The 21,855-nt window shown below is 51.7% G+C and overlaps 1 protein-coding gene across 1 annotated transcript in view; it reads right to left on the bottom strand.

The window, feature by feature from the left end:
- Positions 1-795: 795 nt before the first annotated feature.
- The window catches only part of PLXNA2 (plexin A2), a 137,344-nt gene continuing 116,284 nt past the window's right edge, over positions 796-21,855 (bottom strand). The window contains exons 23-32 of the mRNA XM_059487865.1: positions 21,103-21,169; positions 20,415-20,561; positions 19,426-19,585; positions 18,661-18,764; positions 14,476-14,575; positions 12,296-12,486; positions 11,022-11,191; positions 9,041-9,253; positions 8,161-8,311; positions 796-7,218 (exon numbers count right to left, since the gene is read on the bottom strand). Of these exons, the coding sequence (XP_059343848.1) occupies positions 7,123-7,218; positions 8,161-8,311; positions 9,041-9,253; positions 11,022-11,191; positions 12,296-12,486; positions 14,476-14,575; positions 18,661-18,764; positions 19,426-19,585; positions 20,415-20,561; positions 21,103-21,169 (1,399 nt within the window). The 3' untranslated portion in view covers positions 796-7,122. The remainder of the gene's footprint in view (positions 7,219-8,160; positions 8,312-9,040; positions 9,254-11,021; positions 11,192-12,295; positions 12,487-14,475; positions 14,576-18,660; positions 18,765-19,425; positions 19,586-20,414; positions 20,562-21,102; positions 21,170-21,855) is intronic.

The raw sequence follows: 21,855 nt of genomic DNA, 5'->3' as shown, positions 1-21,855 counted from the left end.
CAGCACTGAACTCCCTGCTGTGACCCACAGCGTGCCAGGCCTTCCCCTTCTGGCTCAGATCTATCCTTTTTGGTACCTAATTTGTAAAGAAAAAAACCCAAAACCACCCCTTGAGATCCTCCAGAACAAGCAGTGAGACCTCTTGTTCCACATCCACGTTTCTTCTTTAATGCTTCCTTAAGGGTCTCCATTTTTCTGTCACTTATCATCACCCAGAGTAATTTGGGGCTGTTAGAGAAAGTTCATTGCTGTAATTGCGACCATATTGGTCATTAAAGATGACAGACAGCTGCTGGAGAAGTCACTCGCCGGTTCTGCTGCTCAGCAGATGCCTCTCAGCATTTGCTGAGATCTTGGCTTGAATTTATGAAATGGAAGCAAAAGTGTTTCACCTCAAGGACTGAGCGTTTCAGTGAGGGGAAAACACAAAGAACTCACCCAGGTCTTTTATTTACAAACAGGGTTTGATGCTCCTGCTTCAGGAGGGGAAATAAATGGAATTTCATGCTGCTCCTGCCTGGAGCTGGATGGGCTTTAAGGTCCCTTCCAACCCAAACCAGTCTAGAATTCCCACTGGAATAAATGGGACTGGATGGGCTTTAAGGCCCCTCAAACCCAAACCAGTCTGGGATTCCCACTGGATTAAATAGCACTGGATGGGCTTTAAGGTCCCTTCCAACCCAAACCACTCTGGAATTTCCATTCACCCATTTCTTGCTGCTGGGATTCAGTAAATAAATATTCCTCACACAATTAATGCCACATACTTGAAAACAAGGAGCTACTCAAGGAGGGTTTTTTTAACCAGTAAACTTTATTTATATATAACAACAGTACAAAGTGAGTCCTTGGCTTGCAAAATAGGAGTGTTTCATATTTACAATAGGTACACAATAATATATTAGAATAATAACAAAACCCCCTTTTATTTCCTTGGAACATTTTTAAATACTTAAACTTTCTTACATTTTTTTTTCCACAACACTTGTAAAAACAACAAAAAACAGACAATCATCTTAAAAAAAAATATAATACAGAACTCCAGTGTGTCAAGTATAACGGGGAGGGGAGGAGCCAGAGAAGGACACGGTGGAATGGGCACAGATACAAATTCAATTCCTTGTTCCTGCCAACACACAAATCCCCTAAAACTGCTGGGGGCTGCTCCGTAAGGAGAAGGGGAAGAAGAAATATCAGAATCTGTTCCACAGCTGATATACCTCTACATTCTGTGACGTTTTTTGGGGGCACTCCAGAAGTTTTAGTACCTGTACATTCCCTTGCCCCTGCTGCTTCTCCACGGTGCCATCAACACCAGAACTCAGCAGCAAGAGAAGGACATTTCTGCTGCACCTTCTGAAGCCATGAATATCGTGGCCAAATCAGCTTTCTCCCCTCCCCAGGGCTCCTCGTGCCCCTTTGTGTGCCCAGTCCTCGGGAGGAGAAGCTGTTGCATAAACTTCCAAGCTTATTCGAAAGAGAGGTATTAAAAATCCCAAAGGAAAGGCCATCCAGGAGATCTGGTGTTTGATTTGGCAGCCCTGGGAGGCCCAGGGGGTTTGGGATATTTGGGATATTGTCCGTGCAAGTGGATGGACCTTGCGGGCCCTTGGGGCGTGTTCCTCAATGCTGCAGAAAGGGAATTTCTTCAGGGTTTTGTTCCACGGTTACAAAGGAAGGAGAGGGATGGGAAACACAGGGACAAAGGGGGATCTGAAAGAACAAGCACAGAGACACTGCCATGCTCACAGCACGGCCACAACACCGCTGGTGCCACCTCAGACACCCTGCAGGGACAGAGTGGCATTTCCAGCAGGGAGCAGGGGGGCTCGGCCATCCCGCACTGCCCCGCCCTTCCACCTCCCCTTCTCTGACCCCAGCACCCCAGAGAGCACCCTGGGGTGCAGGGCACACACCACAGAGCCCCGGTTTTCTTCCAGGAGCCAGGAAGGCACCAGGCACACCCACAGCTGGGGCTCTGGCCGCTCCATTCCATTGCTCCGTTCCACTGCCTGCCCAGAACAGGACCAGCACCCACATCTGGGGCTTTTCAGGGTGAAGGAGCTTTCACAAAGCCTTCCAGACAGCCAAAACCTCCCATCCTCTCCCCCTGCCAAACTAACCTGACCACAGTGCACTGAAACTGCACATTTGGGGTTGCTCAGCTCAGCGGTTCCCCACCAGCCCCTTTGCAGTGCACACATGTCTTACTCTGATTGTTTCCCCACTGAATTTCTCATCAATAAAACCAAACCATCCTGCCCGTGCAGGTGGCCTCAGAGCTGGTCCCAGAGCTTTGCCCTCAGCCTCTGATCTGCTGGCCTCTGGTTTTGGGTCCAGGCTGGGTGTTTGCACCAAGGACAGGGCTGTGCTCTGAGCTCCTCCTCACACACAACTCTGCACAATGTCACAGATCCTGCACTCTTGCCTTGCAATTCCTGGTACAAATGTGGATCTGGAATAGGATGGCTGAAGCTCTGTGGCATTTTAATGCATCTTTGATGTCAGTTATTTCCCCTCCTCAGAACATTTTCTCTTCTCTCCAGGGCACAGTCACTCGTGAGCTCTCCCTGATGGCCCAGCTTATTCAAGTCAGTCTCTTTTAGTTTCATTTAGTTTGGGGAGCTGAGTCCCTGTGACAGGTGAGCTCTGACAGCACAGGAAGCTGCATGGAGAGCAGCCAGTGACAGCAGAACGTGGCTGGGCTGCTGCCAGGGAAGGGGCTGGAGGCTCTGGAGCAGCACAGGGGCCGTGCTGGGAGCTGCTCTGCCCTGTGCCAGCCTGGCCTTCCCCATCCCTGCTGGCTCCTGGGGACCTCTGGGAATGAGACCTTGTTTGGAGGCTGTTCCCACTGCAGGAGGGGATGCTCTGACCCTTTTCCCACACAGATTTAAACACCAAGATCCCCACAAGGAGCTCGGAGCCAGCAGCGAGCAGAATGCAACCCCAGAGCCTGAAACCCTCTCGCCTTTGCCCTCCACGTGCCCACCCAAACTGTTTCCTACATTGGGACATATTTTTGTGGAGTCCAGTGGAAGGTAGCAGGGAACACTGACGTGGGGATGGGCCACCAGGATTTTAAGACAGAGTGTGGAAGGCACTGCTGTGATGAAGGTTGGCACTGCACTCATTGTCCCCAGCGTGTCACAGCCCCAGCCCTGGGGAGGCACCGCTGTCCCCACGTCCGTCCTTCAGGGAAAAACCTGAAATTCCACACCTGGGATGCTGCTGGGATGCAGCCAGGCTGTGGCAGCAGTTTTGTTCCTCAGTGCTGGGTCCTCACTGCTGCACACAGGGTATCCATGCTGGATTTCACAGGGTGGGTCCCCACTGCTGCACACAGGGTATCCAGGATTTCCAGGGTTCTGGATTTCACAGGGTGGGTCCTCACTGCTGCACACAGGGTATCCAGGATTTCCAGGGTTCTGGATTTCACAGGGTGGGTCCTCACTGCTGCACACAGGGTTTCCAGGGATATCCATGCTGGATTTCCCAGGGTTTCCAGCCGTGCTGACCCCTCCTGCCTCCCTTCAAACCCATCCTTTATGGCAAAGCGTGGACCCCTCGCTGCCCACACCCTCTGAGCTTTGTTGGCTGGCGGGGCTCAGGCAGGGCCAGCCGTGCCTGCGAGCTCCCCTCTGCTGTGTGGGGTTTGATAAAGGCTTTCAAGGTGGAGAAGCGTTTGATTAGCACCTCGCTCCCCCTCGGAGTGGGTGCTTTGATAGCTCGTGAGCAGAAGATGAAAGGGAATTATTCAAGCGGTGACACCAGGCAGAGAGATCCCGGCAAGTGACGTCTCCCACTTTGATGTTGGAATACCTGAAACGCAGCGAGCTGGAGACTCCAAACTCTGGGCAGCCTTGCAGGAGGAGGGGGGCAATGAGAGGGACGTGAAATCGTTTCATCTAAGGCAAGTGCCCCCTCCTGACCAACCCTCGAGTCCAGTTTGCTGCCGGTGCGAAGAAAATGCCATTTCTGAGATCTGAAGCTTCCTCCTCCCGAAGGAGGAATGGAAATGTTGGATGCAAACAGGGCAAGAGATTCCCAGCGCTCTGCCTCAGGGGGATATGTTGCTTCAATCCATATAATTGCCTGTAAAGATCCATAATTAATGTCAACCACCACGAGAAGATTCTTGGCAATGTATTTCTAGGCCACCCCTCCAGCCAGGACTGAGCTGTTCCCTCTGCCATGCTCCCAAAGGTTTTCCAGGTGATGGAAGAGGAATTTTTGCTGTTTCCTTTGGGATTCAGTCAGAAGTGTAAGAGCTTACTGGTTTGCAAAGTGCTCCTGCTGCTTCCCCTTTTTCCTTCTCTCTGCTCAAATCGTCCCACAGCACAGAAGATTAACTCAGTTGTCCCCTTGTCTCCTTAATGTCCTCCCAGAGAATCCAGGGGGTGTGGGGGGACCTCCATTTCTGCTGAGAAAATACAGGGGAGGGGGAATGACAAAGCCTTGGCTTGGGGGGGTGCTCCTGGCCAGAGGGGAGGGAGCAGGAGGAGGAAAGCAGGAGGATGAAAAGCTACACAAGAGATGCAGAGAGGAGCACCATGAGGGCTGTGGGGCAGGGACACTGTCAGCAGGCCCAGGTGATGCACAGCCAGGCCTTTGCTTTGGGCTGTACTCCTATTTTGTGAGTCCTGCAGAGGAAACTCCCCAGACTGGTATTTGGAAGCGTTTGGAAGTCCTTCGGGAGTTTTTTGGAGTGCTCTCTTTGGGTTTCAGAGTACCACGAGAACTTGGAGAACCCAAACCAACAACCACAGCTAGGACAGACGTGGCAATCCCTCGGCTAAGCTGTGTGATGGATCACTGTGAACAGCAGGAGCAGAACCAGCAAAAAGCCTGCAGGACTCCAAAGCCTGGCCCTGTGCCATGCCCTGGGTACCTGCAGCAAAGAGCAGGCCAGGCTGGGGACTGCCCCAATGACATTCCTGGGCTCTGCAGTGCCTGACTTTTAGTAGGACTTTTGCACATTTTTTGCCTCAGAAATGAGATTCACCATGGAGCGGGATCCCCGGGAAGGGAACTCTCGGATAACAGGCAGCACAAACACTGCTCTGCCTTTCAGTCTCTGTTTCTGCCACTCTCCCCCTGTCTCAGTAAATCCAGCGCTCAGGCTGCTGTAAATGTCAAGAACTTATTGCACAAGGTTGATTATTATCATCAGTATTTTCTGCTTTTCAGAGAGACTCACAGAAGTGGATTACCAAAAGAAAGTGGACTTGGCATGGCTTTTACTGAATGGTAATTAAACCAAGTTTCCTGAGTATTTCTCTACGTGCTTCTCCCCTCCCCTGGTGCTGGACTGCAGGACACAGAGGGCCAGCTGGGCTCCTCCAGGCAGGAATGCTGCAGGAGGGGGATGGAGTTGGAAATGGATTTTCCTTCAACACACACTGGCTGCAAACGAAGATCCCAGTCAGTGTGACACTGCCTGGGCAGACACCAGGGATTATTTTGCTGCCATTGCCAAGCTCCTGCAGCCAACTCTTGTATTTCCATCAGGCCTCCTCTCCCTGCCCTCCCCACTGCATCCTGCACACGCATCAATATTTACTACAGAGAGAAATATTTACAGCACTCCTTCCCCTCCTGGCACTCCACAAAGGGACACACATAAGCTTTGGTGTCTTTGAAAGAAATAACACTCACAAACATTTGCCTGTCCCTGGCCACAGGAGCGTGTGCCGTGGGGGCCAGCAAGGAACTGAGGAGAACAACGAGACGCCGACACAGAGACACGACAGCAGAGCTGGCTGGCCCGGGGGTGCTGGTTAAGGTTTGCTCTTGCCTGGAGCAGAGATTTCTCTCCCTTTCCCAGTGGAAATGCAAGTCCTGGCCCTGGGTGAGGCGGCAAACGCTGGAGGAGACAGACACCCAAAGGGAGCCTGTGCTCAAGGACTGCACGTCCAGCAGAAAATCAACAAAATCTGCTCTCCCAGCATCCAGGCTCTTCAAGTATTGTCACCATAAACATCAGGGTTTGGGGGGTGTTGCAGTGAGAAATCAGAGCTGGCTGCTGGAGACCCCCAAAACCGACCTGGAGGTGTCAGCCCAGCTCTGCCTTGGCTCACGTGGCACCTGCAGGAACCAGCAGTGGACACTGAACGGATCAGTGTTGGTCACTGTTGGATAACCATGGCCAAGTTGGACACTGCTGGATCACCATGGCCTTGCTGGACACTGCTGGACACTGCTGGATCACCATGGCCTTGCTGGACACTGCTGGACACTGTTGGATCACCGTGGCCTTGCTGGACACTGCTGGATCAGCCAGTGAGGTGGGATGCAGGTGGAAAAGGGAAAAGCAATGAAATTCAGATCTTTCCTCATTCAACAATAAATGGGATTAAAAAAAAAAAATAGATGCATTGACACCATATAAATATATGGATAAAGCTGGATTTCAACACAGGTCAGATGATGTGGTGGTTTTGCAATTCAGGTGAAGTTCCTTCTAGTGCCTCTAAGTTACTCAGCCACTGGACTATTTTCGGGCAAAACTGCTATTTTGCTTGTGTAAAAAGGTGTGGTGCAAACTTGTGCTCCTATGTGTTGTAAGAATCCCAAACGAAGACATTTTGGTTTTCCAGATGTTCCAATTGTGTGACAGTCCGTTTGCAGAATGCCTGAGCCGTGTCCTTGGAAGGCTCTCAGGGACAGGATTCAGAGCTGATCCTCCTTGCCAGGATTATCTCTATGGCCTCTGTGGTTTTTGCTCTATTTTTTTTTTCTTTTTCTTCCTTTGTTTTTTTTTTTTTTTTTTTTTTTTTTTAAAAACCCCTTTAAATAAAGTTTTATTTTCCAATATACATTAAACAACTTTCATGCAAAGCAGCAGTCGTGGAGACATCCAGACTTTCCAGGTTCCTTCTTTGCGCGTACACTCGAAAAAATGATCCACCTTGCTTGGACTGTGATGGAGATGCTTCATCTTCCCTTCCTGCCCTTCCAAACTGGATCCTGTATGATTTTTGAACACAGCCAGTCCTTGAGCCAGGCCCTGCTCTCTCCAGAAGAGCCTTGGGGGGGTGTGTCCAGTGCTTTTCTTGCTTGTTCTCCCTCTGAATTCCCGAGAGTCCGTGCGATGCTCTGCCCTTTGCTGCCCGTGACCTTTCCTCAGCTCTCGAAGGACATGGCCCCAATGAGTTGCTCTACTTTGTAAGCCAAGCGCTGCCTCCGAGCCTGCTCGTCCTGCTCCAGAGCTCCGATGAGCTGGGGGAGAGAACGGGAAAAAGGGGAAAAAAATGAATCAGAGAGAGAAATCAGCGTGAGAGAGGGGGTGGGAGAGGTGGGTGGGCAGTGAGTGTGAGCAACTCCATGTGAGGAGCTGTGAAATCCCAATAAATAGCAAAGCATCTTGGCTGTCCTTGGTTTGTTGGACCCCTCCATACCCACCCAACAAAAACTACTCTGGTGCCTTGGACTCCACATTTCTGGTGCCTTGGAGTCCACGTTTCTTGTCTCGTTTAGCAGGAAAGCGATGAGATTTTTCAAGCCTAATGGGAAAATAGCCGTGGCGTTGTATCACAAATGGCTACATGCAGTTCAATGACAAAACCCTTCCGTTTCACGGACATAATTACAAAATCGGTTCTTCTTGCAGAGAAATGAAGGGGTGGAACAGATGGCGAGAACTTGGTTTCAAGTGATGCATTCATTAAAGGAGCTCAGGCTGCCAGGAAACCTTTGCAAACAGGAGCCTGTGCCACTACAACGGGGATTTGGACCGTGCTGCTCCCAAAGGACACCGAGGTTTCTGGGGAGCTTTGATGGGTCATGAATATTTTCCACATCAGTGGGCGCATGCCAGAGCTGAGGTATCCAGGTGCTCCCACAATATTTCAGCTCTCAATCCTCCTGGGGAGGATGCTACAAGTGTGGCCAATCCCAAACCCCTCTGTGCGTGAAGAGAACAGCGGGGCAGGAGCGGCGCCAGCTACAGCCGGGCTGAATCCAGGGAAGGGAGGGCAAGGAGCTCTGGGAGGCAGCAGAGGGATCCCTACACAGCCCAGCACTGCTTCTGCTCTCCCACACACCTGCCATGGGGCCCTGTCACCCTGGGGACACCACAGCCCAGGGGACATGCTGCCTGGAGCACACCATTGCCCCAGGGGACACCACCACAGCCCAGGGGACGCTGCTGCCCACACCCACCTCCTCGCTGTACTTGCTGACGTAGGAGTAGATCTCGTTGAGGGCGCTCAGCATGTTGAACTCCACGGCGTGCAGGCGCGACTGCTCGGCGAGGTAGGCGTTCATGTCCTGGTCACTGATGGCCGGGAGCTTGGCAATGTCGGCATAATACCTGCAGAAATGAGGGGGAAAATGAGAAACGGGAACGTCCCAAATGCCCCTGTTCCCCCTGGGATTTAAGCCAAGCTCTGCAGGGATAAGAACATATTTTTGTTTTGTGTTTGCATCCAGCAAAACGGGATTTTGGGCTGTAATGAGCTGAAAACAGGAGCAGCGGTGCTTGGTGGGGCTGAGAACCACCCTGCAGCATCACTGCTGGTCCTTGTGTGTCACAGACATCTTTTATGAAAATCCTTTCCTTAGGATCTTTCCTCCTGAGAAGCTGAGAGGCCTCAGGAACAAAATGTAAACAATGATTATTTGCTGCTGTGGAATGCAACAGGTGCATCTGTGATTGGCCTCGTGTGGCTGTTTCTAATTAATGGCCAACCACAGTGAGTTGATTCAGACAGAGTCTGAGCCACAAGCCTTTGTTATTATTCTTTCTTTTCCATTCTTAGCAAGCCTTCTGATGAAACCTTTCTTCTATTCTTTTAGTATCGTTTTAATGTAATATATATCATAAAATAATAAATCAAGCCTTCTGAACCATGGAGTCAGATCCTCGTCTCTTCCCTCATCCTCGGATCCCTGTGAACACGGGCACACTTGTGCTTCCCTTCCACTCGGGATGCTCTGCCCTGAGATCCATGGGGTTTCAGAGCACCCTGCACCCACAGGATGTTCTGCCCTGAGATCCATGGGGTTTCAGAGCACCCCCAGCCCCACGCGCTGCCCTCACCTCTCCACCCAGCTCTTGTAGCTGGGGATGTCCTTGGCGTACAGCAGCTTGTTGGAGGGGGAGTCCTTGCCCAGGCGGTGCTCCGAGGTGGAGCAGGAATCCATGAAGGTCTGAGCCACCACGGACAGGCAGGCGTCCGTGATGCTGCCCTTGTGGATGTCGAACACGAACTGGGGGTTTTTGATCACGTTCACCCAGAAGCGCAGGGGGAGGCTGGGAGGCAAAGGGAGAATTGGAATGAAACGAAAGACAAAAGGAAAAGGCTCGTGCTGTGGATGGTGCTCCCAGGCAGAACGCCAGTGGTGGGGACAATAAGAGAAGAATTTAAACAGGAGCTGGGCCGAGGCCATCAAGCACTAGTTGCTGCTTGTGGATCCTGCCATGCCCAGGAGCTGCTCCAGCTCAAATCCCACATGGAGCAGTGGAGGAGGTGAAGGGCAGGGCAGGGCAGGGCTGGGCAGTTTAGGGGTACTCGGGGAGCATCTGCAGGAGGAGCCCATCAGGAGGAGCTCCCCAGAGCAGGGTCAGTGTGGGGTGAGCCCTGGCACTGATCAGCTCTGCCCAGCCGCTCTCCAGGACCCACGAGCTGGCAGCAGGAACCACAGGATTTGTCCCCAGATCCCGGGGCCTTTGCAATCAAAGGGGAATTATTATTCCTTTTTTTCTCTGGCTGTATAGCAGGATCAAAAAAGCAGCTGCTGCTTTCTATTACCTTTCAAGTCGCAGCTCTCTCTGTCTCTCCAGCTCGCTGAAGGCTGCAGCCTTAACTCTTGCAGTGCTGCAGGAGAGCAGCTCAGCCCCAGCCCCAAACATCCCAGCTCCCTCTTCCAAACTTCCATTTGCTTGGACCTGGTCCAGGGGCAGCCTTCTCCCACATCCTCACAAAAATTCCCTTTCTGGAAATGCTGCAGCTCAGCTGAGATGGAGAGAAGGAAGGTCCAGGCCTGGTGGGGCCTGTTGGCTCTGGCAGACCAAACTCTGGTGGTCATTGCTTTCTTTTTCTCTCGTAATTTCTTGTGGTTCTACAGTTTTTATCCCAATAACTCCTTCTAAGGCTTTTAAAGTTAATAGTTTTGAGCTTCCCACTGCCTTAGCAGGGAAGCAGTTTTTGCAGCCATGATGATTAGGGGCCTTTTAAACCACGAGGGACTCGGGGGAAAATGCAAGGTCTTCAGGGAACAACCATTTGTTGTGCTTTTTTATTCCTTTCTTGCAGAGGTAAATTTCCAACCCACAGAGGTTTTAATCCTAAAATAGCAGCAGAGGCAGAGATGTGGGAGCTCCCACTGCTTGGAGAGGCTGGACCTGGCTGCAGCCCATGCCTGGGGCATGCAGAGCTGGCTCCTTCTCCCTGTGCCACCTCCTGCTGATGCCCAAATGCTCCAGGTGCTTCCCAAAGTGATGGGGAAGGTGCAGCCACTGGCTGAGCTCCCCTTCCAAGCCAGTGCTGGCATTTGTGGCACAGCAGGGCTGTGCAGGCAGCATAGGGCAGGCACTGGAACCTTGATTTCCACTCTTTCCAAAGTCCAGATGTGCAGATCTACAGCCTGAGGGCGGTGTCCATCTCCCACCCTGGGTATAGAAGATAGCCAGGCTATCTCCCTTACCTTCTGAATCAGAATATTTCAGGATTTTAGCATCCTGTGAACACTGGCAGCCCACCAAGGCTCCCACCCCGTGAGCTTTGTGTTCTGCTTTGGGACTTGACCATTCCCAGCCCTTCTCAAAATGATTCCCTACATCTTTTTTTGCCCAGAATCACAGAACACCCAGAGAGACAGCCAGGCTATTGCCCTCCCCTTCTAAATCAGAATATTTCAGGATTTTAGCATCCTGTGAGCACTGGCAGCCCACCAAGGCTCTCACCCCATGAGCTTTGTGTCCTGCTTTGGGGCTTGGCCATTCCTAGCCCATCCCAAAACCATCCCCCACACCATTTTTTGCCCAGAATCCCCCAGATTTGCCCCCTTTCCCCTGTTACCAGTTGCTCTTCCAGGTGTGCCGGACGTCGGTGTCGTGGATGCCGTGCTTGTCCGCCTGCTCGTCCAGGAAGTCAAACATGTACTTGATGGCCAGGGGCAGGGCACTGCCCCGGTGCACCGTGCTGAACAGCGTCTCAAACAGGTCATCCACGAACTTCTGCAGCGTGCCCTGGTGGCAGGAGGGCAGATCAGACAGATTCTAGCTTGTTTTTGTAATGTAATTTTATTTAGGGGTTTGTTCGCCTCTGCGCAGGACGGGGGTAATTGAGGTTTTCTCTTGGAAAGGCTCTGTTTCACTGAGGGTTTCAGAATTTCTGGCTTGTGGGCTTCAGTCAACAAAAAGGAGATTCCCAGAGCCAGAAGATACAGAGGGGATAAATGAACATTGACAAACATCACCCCCGGTGTGGTCAGAGACACCTGGTCTTGGAAATGATTGATAAGAGAACCAAAGCACGAGGACCAAATTAGCACTGAAAGGATCAATAACCAATAGGAGATCAAGTTCTGAGAACTGTGGGATTTAGAAGTAGTGAATGTGAATTTCCTTGGAGGTTTTATGTATAAATATGTGAAAAATGGGGTAAAACCCATGTGTGATGGAATGATTTTCACTGCACAAGCCAGGCACGTGTGGATGAAATAATTTCTATTGCACTACCTGGCCAGAATAAAGTATTAACTAATTCTCTGATATTGAAAAGATGCTGTTGGAAGTTTCTGTTTTTCCTGCAGTTTTGGTGACAGAAGCAGCAATCCAGGGGGTGAGGGGAGGGACAGGCACTCCCTGGCCAAGCAGTGGTGGCAGGAAGGGACACCAAATGTTACCAGCCCCAAAAAGTGCCACCACAGATCCCATGGGAATAACCAAGGTCAGGGTCTTTCAAAAAGCTCCAGCCTGCAGCTACTCACTCATTTACTCTTTATTTCTAACCTGAAATATTTATTTTTTTGCTTTCCAGAGCACAGCTGTGTTATCCACACCAATGAGCACAAGGAGAAAGGCAGGAAAATCATGTCTGGTTGAGGGAGTGGGTAAATATTTCCAGGCACTGCTTCATTCACCAATTTGTGAATTGGTGGACACTTCTAACACTGTGCAAAAAAAAAACCTGGAGAATTGCAGCAATTGCCTTGAGTGTGAGGAAATCTGGGCTGTGCTTCTGTTGCTGCTCCAGGAGTTTCCCAATCCCAGGAGAACCCAGCCAGGTGGGAGCTGAGCCTCACCAGGACCCCTCACCGTGCATTCCCCGGGTGGATCCAGCCCAGTTACCTTTGTGGCCAGCAGCCTGGTCAGGTAGATCTCAGACACCATCTTGCTGCCCCTGTCCCCTTCCTTCTGGTCGCCGTGGTCGTGGTTCTTGACCAGGTGCCAGACCTTGACGCCGCTCTCCAGGTCGGGCGTGATCATGGGCGCGCGCGAGCGGAGGCTGTCGGGGCTGCCCGTGTAGCGGAACGTGGAGTCTGAGCCGGGGAGAGAGGCTGGTCACGCTCACAGCAAAACCCTTCTGCACCTCCTCAGTGCCCTCAACAGGGATGGTAACACCCAAATTGTTGGCACTGGGGTTTTTTTTTTTTGGTGGGGAAATGAAATGGAAAACCGCCGCGGTTTTGTTGCACGCGCGTTCTCGTTCTGCGCTGCCAGAATTTGGTGTTTGGCAAAAATCTGTGGTGGTCTCCGTTCAACAAAAAACCTCAGAATTGAGCTTTTTTTCCCTCCCATATATGGCCTTTCATCCCCCATTCACATCCTTTCCTCCTCATACAGATCCACACAAAAATCCTCCCTGAGTCACAGCTCACACACACGACCCCGGGCACCGACTCCTGCAGAAGCAGAGCTCCAATTTCAGGATTTTGTAAATAATGAGGAGCTGCCCAGCACAGCCAGCACAAAGGGCAGGAGAAGCTGCTGAGCTTGTCCTTGAGGCTTTCAGGAGAGCAGTGAGGACTTAAGCTGAGCATCAACAGCAGAGCCTGAGGCCAGTCCTGCCCCCTGAGCCATCCCTGGCCTGTCCCTGCAGGAAAAGGGAGATCAAAGGGCACCAGGGAACTTTCCCTGAATTGCTCAGAAACCATGGGGGCATGTGGCACATTGATTGATATATTTCCCTTCCCAAAGAATGTCCCTCCCTGCATGCCCAGCATCTCCAGGATGAGACACAAGGCTGAGGAGCCCAAATGTGCCCTGCTGAGTTCTTCCTCCTAAAAGAACATTTCTTTGTTCTCTGGGAATCTTGTGCATTTTCTCAAGTTTAGCCTTCAATTCACTGCTCCCCCTCCTCGTCAGGAGTGCGGGGATCGATCGTAAATCAGCTGAGGGAAATACTCAAGTCATTACCAAAGTAGCTGGATTTTCATCCCTGATTAAGGCTTAGATAAATGAGTGCTCCAACTGATATAATTAAGGAGACAGACAGGGGGACAGCTCAGGAAGCATGCAGTAATTCTATTTTTAAACATTTCTCTGTACTGATATATGACAGGGGAAGTAAATAAGTATCTAATTTAAATTCTGCCGGCACAATTAGAAATATTAATCTTAACATGAGCAATGATGGCTCGTATTGGTGCTTTGCAAAATCTTTTCCAGCTGACAGAGATCAATGAGCACTGAGGGCTCAGGCTGTGAGACCCAGCCTTGGTTTTTCCTTCACCTGCACTGTAGGATGTGTGGGCCTGGCAGGGAGAAATGCCTTTTCTCCAGGTTTTTACCTCAAGACTCCCCTGGTTTTGATTCCTCAAAACACTCACTCGAGCTAAAAACCAACATTATTTTGGGAGCTATAAACAAGAGGAGGAGATGGGTTTGTCAGGAGACTTTTTGCTGGTAAAACACTCTGTGAAATGAACGATAATGAAAGATCAGCACTCGGGAGATTTTGCCACTGCTGCCTTTTATGGAAGTCTATTATTACAATTATTGTGGATTTAGTGTTCCAAGTGTGCACCTGGCACCTTGCAGGCTCATTTTCTCAGGCTGCGGCATCTTCAGGGACCCTCTGGAATGTGCTGAGCCCTTCTATTATGCAAATTAGGAATTCCCAGGTGTGCACATCCCTGCACTCTGCGCTAAGATTGCCCTTCCCCATTTGTGACCCATTAGCTCCGAGCTCAGGATCCTGCACTTGGGGAGGATCAGATAAATCAGGTTTATCTGTGCTGCTGCTCAGGGGCTCAAAGATCCTCTCCTGCATCACCCATCCCCTCTGAGTCCCTGGACCTTTCCCAAACCCCATTTCCCAAAGGCTGCTCCTGTTCTTGGCATTTCCTTTTCCCTCCTCTCACCTCTCCTGCTCCTTTTGCTGTTCTCACAGCTGGAAAAGCCTTTGCAATCCAAACCTGCAGCCAGGGACGTTTTTTCTGTTTGGATTTACACTTGTTTTGGGTGGTTTCTTGCTGCTTTTTCCCCACCTACACCCCAGTGTGTGTCCCTCCCACCCCGTTTCTCACCGTATCTGCTGATGGAGGTGCGGGAGATGCTGGCAGAGGCAGGGATGTTGTAGGAGGAGGTTTGCTTGGGCACCAGAGCCACCACGGAGCGGTCTGACACCTGGGGAGGCAAACAGGACCAGTCAGGGCGGTTCCCTGCCCACCCTGTGACCCAGCAAATCCTGGCAAAGGCAAAGCAGGACACGCTCCCGGAGCCCTGAGCTGGGCCAGGGTACAGCAGGAGGCTGGAGGAAATGAGGGATAAATCAAAAGATGCGGTGAAGATGCTTTTGGTCGTTCTGATTTAAGGTTATGCCTTACCCAATAAAAATGAGAATCTCAAGAATTGTTGTGATCCAATTAAAGTAACAATGCAGAGGGAATAAAAGGGCTGTAATAACGTTATGGGCCATAAAACATTCCTATTAAACCATTTTTTATTTTAGCAATTTTTACGAACTTTAAAAGTTTGATTTACAGTGGAGCAAGTCATAAAGCCATCTTTCAGGGTATTTAATTGTTATCCCTTTACTGCTCCAGAGAAGGAATTAAACACTGGGAAGTCAAACTATAAATGAACATTAGCACTAACAAGGTTTTGTTACAGCAGATTTTAGTAGCCATGTTTAATTTTATCCTCCCTATAAATCTGGTAGTCACTGGAAGTTTTCTAACTTATTCCCCTTAATTAAGGAGCTGCAGGTTTCCAGGGAATGGGCCTGAGGAGCTTTTAATTTTGAACTTGTGACCTGTGGTGCAGCACAGTGAGGGAGCACAGAGTCACCACGCCTTGCCAGGGCCCAGCAGACACTTTTAAGAGGCTCAGCACAAAAGAAATGCCTCTTCCTGCTGCAGTAATTGCTTTTTGGGCTAAACTCTGCATTATCTGCCAGGAGTTTTGTGATGGACTCAGCACTGACCCCATGAATGGAGGTTTCTGCTCCCCCAGCAGCTCCAGGGCTCTGTACCCTCTCTGCAGCACCAAGGGGAGCTGCACACAACGACCTGTGCTGCCTCCGAGGCTTTGGGCTCCATCCAGATGAAAGGTTTCATGGAAATCTGAGTTCTTATTATTGCTGGTGATAGTGGAAATAATAGTTACTTGTGTTTCACGGCACAAAAGTGAGATTTTCCTAAGCAAAACACTCCAAACACCTCCATAATTTCCTTCGCTGCTCCTGCCTCACTTCATCCAATTTATTAGGCCACTGGAAGGAGTGATCAGTGCTGATATTATTTTCTCAGGCTGTTATTAGCTGCCACTTCAGCTCCATCTCACCAGGGAGAAACCCGAGGTGCTCCCGGGCCGGATCCATTTCCACCAGGGCTGTGCTTAACTGGGAGAGAGGCACTAAAAATTCCACACACACACACACACAGAAAGGGCCCTCTCAGTCAGTAAATCTGGGGTGGAACGGCTGCTGTCAGCTCAGCCCCAGCAGCTGCAGAGCAGCCTCAGGTGCAGCACGCGTCCGTTCGCTCCCACAGCGCCCCTGGGACGCGCTCCGGGCTGCCTGGCTGCTCCACACCTTTATAAATATTCTGATTATTCTACAAGCTGGAGACACGGGGCACAAAGCACCTTAAAGACAGGGAAAAGGAAGGCTGGGAAGGGAGGAGGGAGCCCAGGGCATGGAGCTGTGACTGCAAGGGGCAGTGAGGGCGCAATGATGATTCCAGCTCTGCATCCGCACCACTCTCACCTCCTAAGCCTCGTTTTCCACCCAAACCTCCCCTTTCTCCTCCTAATTTTTCATTTAAAGCAGCTTCCTGGTCTCCTGGCCTCTCCAGACTGGCAGGGGCTGACAGGTATTCATGCTCTGCTGCCTCTGAGTTAACCCTGCGTGAGCCACTGTAAATCATCCCACATGAAATTCAGGGTTTCATTTTTCCCGAGTAAAACCACACGGGGCAGGACTCTCCCATGGAGTTTAATAGCCGTGAAACCAAAAGGATACGACGCAAATGTAATGCAATTCCCTGCCATGTGTAACAGCTCTGGAGAGTTTAACAAAGAATTACACTTATTTAAGCTACACATCTATTTTTATAAATGAAGAAATAAGTGGGAGGTGCATAGTTCTCTCTATAATTTCATAAAGTGGTTCAAAACTATTAGAAAGGTGAACATTTCTCTTTAATTCCAATTTGGGTTTTGAATGTGAAGGCTTCCCATGAAAAATGCATTTGATCAGCTATTGTATTTTTGTGATTCTAATGTAGAAAACAAAAGCAACAAAATCCAGCATCCAGGTGTGGAGGGGAAACCCTTGGGATGAAATAAATAACCATCCTCGGGGCACACGGAGGAGGAGGAGGGTGCTTTGGAGCCCTGGAGCTGTAGGGAATGGATCCTGGGACTCAGGAGCAGGAATTGAGCACCAGGAGGGTCCTGCAGGTGCAGCACCTGTCCCAGGGACACACCTGGAACCTGGGCTGAGCATCCCCCAGCACCACCTGCAAACCCAGGGATCTCCCTGCCTTCAGAGCAGAATAAAGACAAAACAGCTCTGAGTAAAAAATGGGCAGGGCTTTGCAAAGCAGCTTTCACTTCTTTCCTAGAAATCCAGAAATCATCTTTACTGCTCTTCTGGAAATCCACGTTTATTTTAATGGCTTGAACCACACCTGGCTCATGTGTCACACTCCTGTTAAACAGTGAGAGCTCGTGGAACTCCAGTGATTTTACACCCTCCCAAAGCTGGGTATCACCCAGGTATCTGTTTTACTGTGCAGTCCTGGAACATCTGTATTTTTGATACCTAATAAAAACTTCTACTCCAACAGAAAAAAATCCCAAACTGGTATGAATTTAAAAAAAAAAAAAAAAAAAAAAAAAAAAAATATATATATATATATATGTTAGGTTTTGGCAAAAGGCTCGCCTTGACAGGATTTCTGCTGCTGCAGTGAAAAGAATTTGGCTTCTCTTTAATGCCTGAGACAGCTCAGCCAGGCTGAGCAGAGCTGGGGCTCGTGTCCCTACCTGGCTGGATGTCTGGCTGCCAACTCCTCCTTTCTTCCAGAGCAAACCTGACACTCAAATGGCAGCAAGAGCTGCAGCATCCCGAGCGCTGCGAGGATTTTGTTTATTTTAAGGAGAAGCTTTTGGCTCAGGTTTTCCCACAGGCTCTGGAACAAAAGTGTTCCCTCCCCCAGCATCCAGCACACATCAGACAAGCACAGCTTTCACTTGTGACTTCCTCACGATGACTTTTAAAGATCAAGGCATAATAAAGTCTCGCTGCTTCCCTGCATGTTGGTTAATCCCTTGCAACTGTCAGGTAAAACAGATTTTTAGGAACAATGGAATTAATCTGCACAACTCCTGTGACATTTCACGGTAAACTGTGTTTAAATCCTGGGGGCTGCTTGGAAAAGTTGACCCTGGAGGTGCTTTTTAACATGCACGGTGCATATTGATGGCACTCTGCTGCCTGGCTCCCTGATTGCAGGGCTCCTGTCAATACTGGCTCCCATTCAAGTCCCCCAGCGTGAGTCAGGCTGATGGACTGGAGATGCTGGATAAACAGGGAGAGATGCCAGATTAAACACTAAACACTTCTGGGGAGGTGGTGACGGACAGGAGTAGGTTACAGTCCCAATTAATGCACTTATCCTGTGCTGCAGGCAGGCTGGGAGGGAAAGCCTTTGATTCCCTGCAGCCAAACCTTCCTCAGCCCCCTCCTTGCCTCTCTTCCCATCTTTTTCATTAATTCCCTCTAACTAAACCTTCCCCAGCTCCCTCTCTCCCATCTTTCACACTTGAGGAGCCCTTTCCAACAGACTCTGCCCTATCCAGAAGATAAAGATGACAAGAATTTCTTAGCCCTTCTCACCCACCCTGTGTGAGCATTTCACTGTCTGTCTCCACTTCCCTATGACTTTGTGTCCCTCCTTCTGCACTCCAGGCTGTCCCAGACCCCAGACAAAGCCCTGAGCCCCCTCATCCCCAGCTCAGCCCCTGCACTGCTCCCTCTGCCTCCCTCCCACGGCTGGCGGGTTTAATTCAGCCAAGTTTCAACTCTGCTGCTTCCCTCGAGCTCCGTGTCAAGGCTGCTTTCCCCCCTAATGCTGAAGCACGCGGAACCCTTCTGGTTTGTCACGCAGACGTGCCCTCCCTGTCTGCCCGGGCACACAGACACTGGGATCGGGTTCCTGCTGCTCTTCTCCCTGCTGGGGCTGTCAGGGGGGCTGCTCCCTCACCTGGTAGTGCACCAGGGTGTTCAGGCGCTTCCAGTCGCCCTCGATCTTGGTGGTGATGTCCTCATCCTGCAGCACCACGCGGGCAATGCGGCCCTGCCGCCACTCTGGGGATGGGAGAGCCACGGTTGGGGGGTGCCAACCCCACAGGGATCACCCCCAGCCCTCTGATCACCTCCAGGGATCACCCCCAGCCCCTCTGGTCACCCCCAGCCCCAGGGATCACCCCAGGGATCACCCCCAGCTCTCTGATCACCCAAGGGATCACCCCCAGCCCTCTGATCACCTCCAGCCCCAGGGATCACCCCCAGCCCCAGGGATCACCCCCAGCCCCTCTGGTCACCCCCAGCCCCTCTGATCACCCCAGAGATCACCCCCAGCCCCAGGGATCACCCCAGAGATCACCCCCAGCTCTCTGATCACCCCAGGGATCACCCCCAGCCCCTCTGATCACCTCCAGGGATCACCCCCAGCCCCTCTGGTCACCCCCAGCCCCTCTGATCATCCCAGGGATCACCCCCAGCCCCAGGGATCACCCCCAGCCCCTCTGATCACCCCAGGGATCACCCCCAGCCCCAGGGATCACCCCCAGCCCTCTGATCACCTCCAGGGATCACCCCCAGCCCCTCTGATCATCCCAGGGATCACCCCCAGCCCCAGGGATCACCCCCAGCCCCAGGGATCACCCCCAGGGATCACCCCCAGCCCCTCTGATCGCCCCCAGCCCCTCTGATCACCCGCAGCCCCTCTGGGCAGGGCAGCCCCTACCCAGGTCCATGTCCACAGCTCTGGGTCTCTGGGAGTAGGGCACGTTTTTGTACACAGCATCCAGGATCTTCTCCTTGACCTGGGTGATGGTGTCGCAGTTCAGCACCTTGACAGGGATCTCTGGGCTGTTCTCGTTGTCTGGGTTCACACAGTTCAGGATCTGCAGGAGGAGAACCACACCATGCTCTGGAGGAGAGATATCACAGCAGCCTCTTCCCATGAAACACCCCACCGCAGCCCTAAATGCATCCCTGCTATTGCATCTATAATATTTACACAATTATTGCTGAGAGAGGAGCCCTGGATGTCCATTTTCACTGGCTGCAGGAGAGCACTGCCCAGAGCACAGGGAGATAAAATTCCCTCACACTTGAAAGGAATAGTGGATTTGTCTTTACAAACCAGCTCTGGGTCTGCTGGTGGATCAAACCAGCAGAGTTAAAAGAAACAATGGGAAGGATTCCACTGATTGATAAATGGGAAAAGATATTTGGTTTTACAAATAAACTTTAGGTTTGCTCATAAATGAAATCAGACATTGAAAGATGAAAGAAACAATGGGGAAGAAAAACCCCTAAATTCCATAAGAATTAAAAATTAAAAGGGAGGGTTGTACATTAGAGGGGAATCTCTGGTATTGGGTGTATCAGGAAGTCTGAACCTCTCAAGCACCTCAGAAATGGGGAAAGAGAGAAGGGAAATGTGGTGGGAAATTGGGATAAAAAGGAGGCTGTGTCCTCCAAAAATCTGAGAGACCCCAGGGGAATGCCCCATGGCCTCTCCCTTAATTCTAATATAGCAAAAAGGGACTCCTCTGTCTCCTTCTTGGACATAAACCTCTGATGTTTGTGGAATAATTTTCCTAACACACCTGTGAACTGGGGCCATACCTGGCTGGGACATGGGTCCTTCTTGCACAGCAGCACTCACAGCCCAGGCAGGGCCCTGATGCTGCTGCAGGGCCAGCCCAGCTCGGGTTTGTCACTCACCAGGGTCTTGTACTCGATCTGCTGCCGGATGAGCTTGTCCTCGCTCAGGGAGTAGCGCGCCTCCCCCGTGATGGCATCGATGGGGCCCTTCTCCATCTGCTGCTTGATGGCACAGTAGAGCATGAACAGGGGCTCCCCAGCACATTCCTGCACCACAGGGGGACACAGGGCTCACCAGGGTGAAGCTGCCTCTGCTCCTGTGCCAGGGTTCCCCCCGGCACAGGCTCAGCCCCACTGGCCCAGCCCTGAGCACACATGCAGCCCAGCAGCTCCCGGAGAGCTCAGCCTGAGCTCCACTGCTCCATGGCTGTGCTGTCTTTGGCAGGGGAAATCCCTCCTGAACCTATATGGCTGTAAAAAAATGCTATTTGAGATCTCCATCTCACCGTTCACTCCCCTGGAGCAAATTCAGTGGGGCTTCCAAAGCCACAAATGAAGTTAAAACCATGGAAGCCGAGGCACGAAGACGTGAGAATCCCCCTCAAGTACCAAAGAGGTGTAACAGAACCTCCTTTAGTGGGAATTACTCCAGGACGCCTGAGGCTTGGGAAGGTGGTGAGCATGGAGCAAATTTCCACCTCTCCCTCCTTGCTGCTCCATATATTGGAGCCTGATGGAAGAGTTTCACCCTGCTGGGGTGTCTGGAGGGTGAGACAGCAGAGCAGGGCTCTGCTCCACCTCTCCTTACCTTGAGGAACCTGTGGAGCAGGAAGGCAAACCAGTTGGTCAGCATCTTCTCAGCCACCGACTCGGTCCTGGGGAGGCAGGAGGGCAAATATCACACATGGAGCACCCAAAACTGCACCCAGGGCAGCGACAGCGCTGTCCCTGTCCCTGTCCCCATCTCTGTCCCCATCCCTGTCCCCATCCCTGTCCCTGTCCCTGTCCCCATCTCTGTCCCCATCCTTGTCCCCATCTCTGTCCCCATCCCCATCCCCGTCCCTGTCCCTGTCCCCATCTCCATCCCCATCCCCGTCCCTGTCCCTGTCCCTGTCCCCGTCCCCATCCCCGTCCCTGTCCCCATCTCTGTCCCCATCCCCGTTCCTGTCCCCGTCCCTGTCCCTGTCCCTGTCCCCATCCCCATCCCCGTCCCTGTCCCCATCTCCATCTCCATCCCCATCCCTGTCCCTGTCCCCATCCCCATCCCCATCCCCATCCCCGTCCCTGTCCCCATCTCTGTCCCCATCCCCGTCCCTGTCCCTGTCCCTGTCCCCGTCCCTGTCCCTGTCCCTGTCCCTGTCCCCGTCCCTGTCCCTGTCCCTGTCCCTGTCCCCATCTCCATCCCCATCCCCGTCCCTGTCCCTGTCCCCATCCCCATCCCTGTCCCTGTCCCCATCCCCATCCCCATCCCCATCCCCATCCCCATCCCCATCCCCGTCCCTGTCCCTGTCCCTGTCCCCATCTCCATCCCCATCCCCGTCCCCGTCCCTGTCCCCATCCC

The sequence above is a fragment of the Ammospiza nelsoni genome, chromosome 23, assembly GCF_027579445.1.
Source record: "Ammospiza nelsoni isolate bAmmNel1 chromosome 23, bAmmNel1.pri, whole genome shotgun sequence".
Taxonomy (NCBI): Eukaryota; Metazoa; Chordata; class Aves; order Passeriformes; family Passerellidae; genus Ammospiza; species Ammospiza nelsoni.
The sequence above is the reverse complement of the archived record's forward strand: the minus strand, read 5'-3'. Positions and strand labels throughout refer to the sequence as shown.